The sequence below is a fragment of the Gossypium raimondii genome, chromosome 8 (genome assembly GCF_025698545.1).
Source record: "Gossypium raimondii isolate GPD5lz chromosome 8, ASM2569854v1, whole genome shotgun sequence".
Lineage (NCBI taxonomy): Eukaryota > Viridiplantae > Streptophyta > Magnoliopsida > Malvales > Malvaceae > Gossypium > Gossypium raimondii.
This window is the reverse complement of record NC_068572.1, coordinates 56,404,683-56,414,209: the sequence shown is the minus strand read 5'-3', so window position 1 is coordinate 56,414,209 and position 9,527 is coordinate 56,404,683. Positions and strand designations below refer to the sequence as shown.

General features: G+C 31.6%; 1 protein-coding gene across 4 annotated transcripts; it reads left to right on the top strand.

Moving 5' to 3' along the window:
• The first annotated feature begins 2,947 nt into the window (after positions 1-2,947).
• Positions 2,948-4,801, top strand: LOC105792356 (uncharacterized). 4 transcript variants are annotated; one of them, XM_012620891.2, is made up of 3 exons: positions 2,949-3,151; positions 3,567-3,653; positions 3,751-4,801. In XM_012620891.2, exon 3 carries the CDS (start codon positions 3,751-3,753, stop codon positions 4,633-4,635), a length of 885 nt encoding a protein of 294 aa, XP_012476345.1. In that variant the 5' UTR covers positions 2,949-3,151; positions 3,567-3,653; the 3' UTR covers positions 4,636-4,801. The 4 variants fall into 4 exon arrangements, with proteins under 4 accessions (XP_052490358.1, XP_012476345.1, XP_012476346.1 ...); XM_012620892.2 differs by having other exon boundaries at positions 3,748-4,801; XM_052634398.1 differs by lacking the exon at positions 3,567-3,653 and having other exon boundaries at positions 2,948-3,151.
• Positions 4,802-9,527: the final 4,726 nt, after the last annotated feature.

Here is a 9,527-nt window from a genome sequence, read left to right as displayed (position 1 = left end):
AGGATTAGAGAGGAAATATTAGATAGGATTTGTTTGTGAAAAAAAAAGGGGTGGGGGTATTTATAGTTTTTTTTTTACCGTTGGGATACTGTTCACGCGCGGAGGACATCACGTCCACGTCGGTAGCGACTTCTTGACGTGGACGCGATGTCACGACACGTACCACGACATTCTTGTTGGCGTGGACGCGATTTCCCGGAAAATGGACCATTCCGGTAATTAATCAAAAAATCAGTCCATTTCGGTAAATTTAAAAAAATGACTTTTATTGGTAATTTCCCCGATAATTAGATCGATGGGATCTAATGTATATATTTTTAATTGTCTATGAATATTGATTTATTGTACCAATCATTGAATCGTCACTTTGAGTTTGATGGTTGAATTTTAAAAAAATAACTCAATGACTTAATGGCTTAAATAAAAATTCTTGAATAATTTAATAATTATTTTATAACTTTTTAAAATTAGGTAAAAAAAGCTCTATGACAATCAGATTGATTGAATCTAAAATATATTCTTCTAGAAAAATAGTAACTAGATCCAAACAAATCCCCATAACTCAATGACAATCCTTAGAAACTCACTGTAATTAGCATGTTAAGAATTACACTGAGTTGCTTTGTATTCAATCGCTAACATGTTAGCAAGCCTACACACTTATATATATTTCTAGATTTGTATAGGTTATGTAAGAGAGCATATTGATAGCTCTTTATTTGTTAGTGGTGGAACTGATTGTATGGGTGCAATTGAAGAGTAAACCTTTAGTGTTTACAGTCTAAATACTTAAGGTACAAAGGTGAGTCTTCCAGTCTTTAGGTACAAAGATAAAACCTCTATACTTAGAGAGTGATAGAGTGTTGTTAACTTGTTGTATTTGTAATTAAAGATAGTAGATTAATTACTCACTAAGCTAAACTTTGTAGATGTAGGGAAACCTATTTGCGTAAACAAATATTAATGTTATTTGTTATTTTATTTACACAATTGTTGCAGTTCCAATATAGAGTGATCATTACAGTCAGACACTTCCTTTCAACTTAGTTTGTTCGAGTAATTAACAACTTTAAGTTTCAACCAAATTTTACAAGCAACAAAAAATCACACAAAATCAACCAAACTTTAGAAAATATAAGCTTTTATAAAAAATAATCTATTTTTCATTAATACTTTTCGGAAATTGTTTTTAGTGATGTAATTTTTTGCCATAAAGTGTAAACTAGTGCATTCCGTGCAAGTTTAAAGTCTACCCCTAAAATGTCTAATATTGCCAGCCAAGCAATCAAAGAGTGTGGGAATTCTCCTTTAGGTTTTGTGTGGAATGCTACCTTCCAATTAACTCGAGTCCTTTTTTAAAATCAATGTACCTTATTTACAACCCATTTACAAAGTTCGTATTTGTCTTTCTCAATAACGTCTCTTTCAATATCCAAACTTTAATTTATTTTTAGAAAAATGTGATATATTTTACCATTACACTCAATATTTATTGATACTCAAACACCTTTAATCCAACCTTGAACAAATTTTTAAAAAAATCAATTGCACATACAATTTTTTTTCTTCTAGACTTTAGAGGGCAGCAAGTGATTTTTGAAAGTTTTAATTACATCTAACAATTTTTTGAAAATTTTAATTAAAATCCTCAAAGTTTTTAAAATTTTAGTTAAATACCCAATAATTTAAATGCTAAAATTTAGTTGATTTTAGGCTTGTTTAGTAGTTCTTTAAAAAACTGTGCTAAACAAGCTACTTTTAGTTGAAATGTTTGGATTTTAAATAGCACTTTAAAAAGGAACCAAAATACTTTTAGTGTTTAATTACTTTTCATCTCTCTAACAAGATAGTATTTTTCTTTTTTTTCTTGGTGTTTAATTTACAAATGTATTAAAATCATTAATTAAAAATAAGAAATATTTTTAAAAATAATACAAATGTGTTAATATCTAATTACAAATATTTAATTGTTATATTTAAATATTTAAAATATATTTTATAAATAATTAATATTTATTGCTTAAAATATTTAAAATTTATATTTCATATATTAAAATATTAACAAGAAGTTATAATGAATTATTTTTATATTCTTGTTAAAATATAATAATATTAACTAATTTAAATATTATTTAAATGCATCTTTGTTACTTGATAATACCATGTCTAAAATGAACATTTTATTTCTCAAAAGTATTTTTTCATAGCAATGCTAAACACTCAAGATTTCTTAAACCAAACTTTTCAAAAGTACTTCTCAACAACACTTTTACACGTCACTTTTTAAAAGCATTGCTAAACTAGCCATTTGTCAACTCAAGTAAGAGAATTTCTTCCCTTGTACACCTAGTTGATTTAAAGGTTAGAACTTGAGTTCTCTTATTAAAAGTATAATATTAGTTACCACTACACCCAACACTTTTGATAATCCAAATCTTATTACAAAGTTGAAGCCCAATGCATATGTAATGGATTATCGATAACATTGACAATGTAACTCAACCCAAGCCTATAACTAAATTAGAGAAAAACAATATTTGAGGATTACTAGTTCGTTAATCCAATCGATCTGGTCAATTCAATTAAATGAATAATTAAAAAAAGTAAAAATATTTGAATAAGATCGATTTACCGGTTTAACTATTAGGTTCAATTGATTTTTTAATCGATTCAACCGGTCCATATTGATTTCTAAGTCAATTGGTATAACAATTTATTTGAGACTAATATCCCGACCAGTTCCAAATCCAACTGACCGGACCGATCCAATCTTATTCAAACCTAATTGAAGAAAAGTCAAATTATAAAAACTTAATTAATGTAATAATTTGATTTATATATATATATATATATATTAAAGTAGATGTGAGTATTGAAACAAACATATACAATTTTGGTAAATTAAAAATCAAAATAAATATTCTCACAACGAGATAATTTGTCAAAAGAGAAACGAGTAACAGGCCACTCCACATATTCCCCATAATACTCGCTCGTTCCCTTTATCACAAATCCCTCTCTCCTCTCTCTTTTCCCTTACCGTCCCCTCTTTTCAAACTCTTCTTCCTTTGGGGGGAAAAGACAGAACCAGTAATCTGTAAAGTGATGAGAGATTTTTATTCCATTTTACATGGATTACCCTTTCGGATGCGTGCGTGCTCCCATTTTATCTTTTCTTTTTTTTGGTTTTATTAGAGGCTCGTCGTGTAACGGTTGATATGGGAATAGCATAGAATTCAATATGCTCGTTCTTATCCTCGATGAATGTTTTATCTTCCAACTCCATCACCAGTCGTGAATGGCTCACTGAATGAGAATGCTTCGTTTAATTCTTAATAAGACAAGTTGTATGTGTGGTTAAGATTTTCTTTATCGACTGTATGCACACACATAATTTGTCGTATTAAACTCTTAAAGCACAATTGCTACTCTTAACGGAGTTAAAAAATAATACCGAAAATATTAAAAAGTTCATCAAAATTTTATTTTAAAGGATAACAACTGATAGGCGACGAGTCTCATCAAGATGAATAAATATTTACCAGTGCTTGTCTTCGTTTGAACAGGTGAACAATAATTGAGAGCTGTGGGAAAAAAAATAAAATTTCATTATAATTGTTTCTTCTTCTTTTTTTTGCCACGTAAAATTTAAGGTATTTGATATTTGTTTTATTTATTGATTTATTATGTTTTAACTGCAATGCGGTGGAAAGTGATAATCGAAGGTTATGGATATGATTTTTTTAGCAGATGTCGGCGGTTGACAGCAGTCTAGCCGGTTTAACTCTCGACGACGTTTTGGGACACGCTAAACGGTCTGAACCGCCGCCCAGTCATAACCATACGCCTCCGGAGACTGTACGAGATGATCCAGCTAACAAGGACAAGAAGAGTTGGAAATTGTTTCGTGAAAAGCTTAAGCTCAGGAAAACCGGTTCGGGTTGGACCTCCTCGATTTCGATCCCGGCATCTGATGTTAACATTCAAGCTAAGAAACCCCAAAACCCGCGGCGTGTTTCCTTTGCTGAAACCAACCGCATTGCCGAAATAGGTGATCGTGCTCCGGTAAGGAACCCCAGGGCGGCGCAATTGGGTCGGAGGAGTTCCGTACGGTACGCACAAGATCACCAAGATCCCGTCGATGCCGTTATGCCCAGCGACGGTCCACCATCAAGAAGCTTCAAGCCACAAAATATCCATGACGACGACGATGGTTCTCCTGGATCATCGCCAAAGGGAGCACAGAGGATATTGTCGGCAAGAGAAGCAGTGGCTTCACAAGAAGCAGCAGAAGCAGCCGCAGCTGCAGCAGCTGCGGAAAAAAACGATTCATCCGCGGCTGAGGAACCCGTTACGATGTCGTTGATGGATTTGTTGGGTGAGTCAGGGTCGAGTTACATGGGCGAAGACGATGAGGACGAGTATGACGAAGATGAGGAAGATGAGGAAGAAGAGATTGTGCAAGCGAAGGGAATTGAGTTCACGTGTTGCATTTGTAAGGTGAACCTTACGAGCTCGGCGTTTATGCCTTGTGGGCATACTTATTGTCGGCTTTGTTCGAAGGAGCTTTCGGTTCAGCGAGGGAATTGCCCGCATTGCAATGGCTTTGTGTTGGAAGTTCTTGAGATCTTTTAATGTTTAATTTTTGTTCTCAGTTCTTTTTGTTTCTTCTTCCTGTCTTGGATTTTGCTCATTACTTTTTTTAATATGAGTAGATTAAAAATCATTTCTCAATCTTTGATTGTGGAGAAATTTGTGTAAACAATTTGTGCTTTGATTTCTAATTTTTCGCTTGGTTTTATTGTTCGAGCTTTGAGATGGTACAACCTAAGTTTTAATGATTTGTTTTATGGTCGCCGTCTATGGGATTGCAACAAAGGATTATCAGGGTTAATCCTACTTCGGTTGACGTGAATTTATGCTTTATATGGTTTTTGGAAGCGGATAGGTGGTTGAATTGGACTGATTTGTCGAGTTTAATTGAATAAGTTGTTAAAAGGTTATTTAAAAAGTTAGAGAATTTCGATTAGTCAGGTTGGCTAACAATTTAATTGATATGATTGGTTCATGAATAAATCATATTGATCTATTATTCTAAATCGGTACCCCAATCGATCTTCGTCTAACTGGCCAATCCAGTTCAATTCTGAAAATATTGAAACATTTTGAAGAATTAGTTGGCGATTGTCATTGCTTATGGACCTGAACCTGGGTGATTTATCCATGACTAGGATAAAACTTGGGTGGAACTAATGCTTAGTTTAAGAATGCTTCTCAAAAGTGCTTTTGGGAGGGGGAACACTTTTGGGGAGAAGTTAAGATTTTTAACTTCTACTAAAAGTGCTTTTAGGCCAATTTTTGTCTTGGAAAAGCACTTTTTCTCTAAAGAATCAGCTTGATTAGGAATGCTTTTGTCCCAAAAGTGTTTTTTTTTTCCCTAAAAGTATTTTTGAGAAGCATTCCTAAACTAGGTCTAAGTGGAGGTCCAAACTAACTGTTGTTGAAGAATCAACAGATGAGTTGTGGTTAGATCCGAAATGCCACTCGAACCCAGAGTTAGCTAGTTCTCTTCAAAATCCATTGAAGTGCAACAATTGACTCGACATCTAAGGGTAAAGCATTGTTCTGATGCGAGCCACGAAAGCGATACCAAATCGAGGTTGATGGGTGTCGAATCCACCAAAAATAAATCCCCACACCTAAACAGTATATAAATAACAATATAGGGAATAAGGTCGATCACATAAAGATTGGGATATCTAAAATTATCAATTTGATTTAATCAGGTTGCACATCAGGCAGCTATCGTGCCCACGACATGTGACGGTCTATACAAAAATAAAAAGAGAGAATTTAAATATGAAAAAAAAAGTAAAAATAATAGAGATAATTAAAATCAAATTAACAGTAAAAATAAACAGAAACGAATTTAAATTGAATAAACTGATGTGATGAAATTCTAGCTTCGGTATGATTTTTGTTCTGGTTTTGAACCGATCCTTGGTAAATAGTCTTCTCTTTCAAGCACGACAAGTCTTCTCCACCAAATAAAAAATTAGTAAAATACCGAGCAACAGTATTTACCTTATCATCGCCATTCTTGATGCCCACAGAATGGAAGTATTGCTCCATCTCCCACAAGAAATTGTCTACTTCAATCGCGAACCTTGCCCCTTAAACTTCTCCAATTTGGGGACATCAGTATCTCGATTTAGTATTGCACTCAACACCCCTTTAACCACAACAATTCAACACATAGCAAGATCTTCCTCAAGCTCCTCGATTTTTGCATTCAAAGTCATCACTATGGCTTCGTTTTCTTCCTTCATAATTGTCATCCTAGCTTTAAGAGCATCATTTTTTTCTGTCAGATTACCCATAGCAATATTGATGAGTGTTTCCACTGCGTTCATATTGGAACTAAGGGCCTCTACCACATATTTCTTAATTTGTTCTTTCATTGGGTCTAAATCATCAGTGTGTCTCCAATGCTTTGAGTGTTTCCTTCACTACCCATGGTTTCTTCGAGATGGACCACATGTGTAACAGCCCGTTTTTCAGTAGTATCGAAAATAGTGGTTTCGAGGCCACCAAATCCGATGAGTAAGTTTGTAAATATTATTATTTAATATTTACGAGTCAAATGTGATTTTAAAAATATTTTTTATTTGATAAATTATGTTATATAAGTGATTTATTAAGTTCAAGTGATTTTAGAAAATGAGGTATCGGGACCTTATTTCTATAAACTGAGTCGTAAATATTTTTATAAATATTTACGGAGTGTCATTAAGGTGGTATTAAAGTTTCGTTAAAAAATTTTATAGTTTTGATGTTAATAATTGAAATTGTTTCATTCTATATTCCGTTTCCAGCTTTTATGAAAAGGATAGGTAACGACAAAAGTATAGATGTGGAAGATCGAGCTCAATCTCGCATGATAGTTCTCATTTCTTAGGTAATCCCAAATTATGTCAACAAGCCAATAACGGGATGTCATAATTTGTTTGAGTTAATGCAGTTTGTGGAATTTTCGATTGGTATTCCGAGAGAATTATGATATATGATATATATATATATATATGGATTATCTTGACAACAAGAAGAAAGAATATTCTAAATTGTTAGTTATTCGATTGATAGAATGACTCAATTGTGTTGGTCAGAATGAGTTATTCATTTGAAAAGTAAATTCAATTATATGCATTTGAGTTTATCTTCAAGTACGATAATAAATTTTACGAATTTACAGGTAAATAGGCGGACAGTCAGAATGAGGAATTCATATTCTATAAGACATGATGATACAGAATTATATCTATCAGATCAGTTATAATCGGGAAATATCATTATGAGTTTAAGTCGTTTTGATAATTGAAGTTGTTGCGTCTGTGATAAATGATGTTACTTGATGCCTTCCATGAAAAAGGAACAAATAACAGTTAAAAGTTATAGATGTAAATATGTCAGAAGCATCAGTCAAAGTTTGATAATCCGGGTTTCTTGGTTATATTTCGACAGACGATTACTGCAAATTTCTAGATAATTATGTTACTGATGATAAAGTTATAATGGGAGAACATCACAACTGTTCAGTTAAGTTCTGACATAGTATCAATTTTAATAAGAGTTTTGATGCGAGTTCTGAATCACGATGAGTTATAATTGACTTATTTTTGGATTACCATTAAGAATATGGCAGAAAGACTCGACTTGATAGCTTGTATCAGGTGAGAAATTCGAGGACGAAATTTTCTTAAGGGGGAAGAGTTGTAACAACCGTTTTTCAATAGTGTCAGAAATAGTGGTTTTGAGGCCACCAAATTCGACGAGTAAGTTCGTAAATATTATTATTTAATATTTACGAGTCAAATGTGATTTTAAAAAGGTTTTTGATTTAACAATTTATGTTATATAAGTGATTTATTAAGTTCAATTGGTTTTAGAAAATGAGTTCTCGTGACCTTGTTTCTATAAACAGAGTTATAAATATTTTTATAAATATTTACGGAGTGTCATTAAGGGGATATTAAAGTTCCGTTAAGAAATTTTAACGTTTCAATAGTTAATTAAAGAAAAGGACCAAATTGAAAAAGGTACAAAACTTGTTAATTAATACATTTAGGTGATTAGATGGTTTAATTAATAAATGAGTGTCGAAACCATTTTTGAAAACCAAATAGTGTGTCGAAAATGAAAATAAAAAATAGGAGTCGCTACCGATCTTCCATTGAGGTGTGATCGGATCACATTGAAAACAGTTTTGGTCTACGAATTTTTAAAAAAAGGGTTCGGGAGTTAGTTACGTACGAGGAAGGATTACCACCCTCGTAACGCCCAAAATTGGTACCTAATCGATTAATCAATGTCTTAATGTCCAAAAATTGAGAATTCGAAAAGAAATTTAAAATACGATCCTTTGTTAAAATATTTAAAAATTTTCAAGAAAGGGGCACATTTCACGTTAATCGAGAAAGAGAATCATGTCTCGTAAGTTAAGACACAATATCTTCAATTTTCGATACGAGAATAAATGCCGAAAATTTTACTTATTTGAAGGATATTCAATTCTCTAGGTTTTAGAAAAAAATCATATTCCGTAAGTTAGAACATAGTCTTATTAATTCCTGAGATAATTTAAAAAATGTGTTTTTGAAAAATGAGTCGTATATTCGAATTTATCGGAAAAATCAAAACCCTGTAAGTTAGGGATTAATTTTCTAGAATTCTAAAGGTACGGAATATTGTATTCGTTTTAAAAAATGTATTTTTACAAATTTGGATAAAATGTACGATGTTGAAATATTACATGCATGAAATATTGCACTAATAAATAACAATTATGAATATAATAATAAAGATAATTTACAAGAATTATATTACATGCACTATTTTAACAATAATATGAACAATCAAGGAATAACGATAATAATAGAACCAAAGCATGCAAATAAGAGGAAAGAAACACTAAAAAACATCCAAGTAAATAAAATAAATATATAAAAGATGTAAAAAGGTTTATGAAAATATTGAAAGTAATGATCTAAATTACAACATAAATAAATAATTTAGAGTAAAATATGTAAATAAGTGAAATAATGAAAACAATAAAATAATAATAATAATAATAATAGTAATAATAATACTAATAATGAAGTTCACGAATAAAAATAAAATTAAACAAAATAAAAGCAAGATTAAACATAAAAATCACGATGAAATAATAAAAATAAAAGAGTAAATAAAAAAATAAGTAAAACACAACACAAAACAAAATTAAAACCAAGACAGAAACAAAAAGAGGCTAAATTATTATTGGAATAAAATTAAAAGGCTAAAAAAATAAATTTTTGAATACAATTGGGGCTAAAATTATAAACAAATAAGTGCAAAAGGACTAAATTGAAATTTAAAAAGAAGGGTAAAAATTGAAAGTAAAAAATAAAGGAAAGGGCCCAATTGAAAAGCGCGCATAACTCAGAGGGACCAAATGGGAAATATCCCCGCCCTCTGAAACTCACCATTTC

Excerpts from the sequence above, each read along its gene's own strand:
- LOC105792356 (XM_052634398.1), top strand. The coding sequence starts at position 3,131 with ATGGATTACCCTTTCGGATGC. Across the intron at positions 3,152-3,750 it reads TGGATTACCCTTTCGGATGC|ATGTCGGCGGTTGACAGCAG; the intron begins GTGCGTGCTCCC and ends TTTTTTTAGCAG.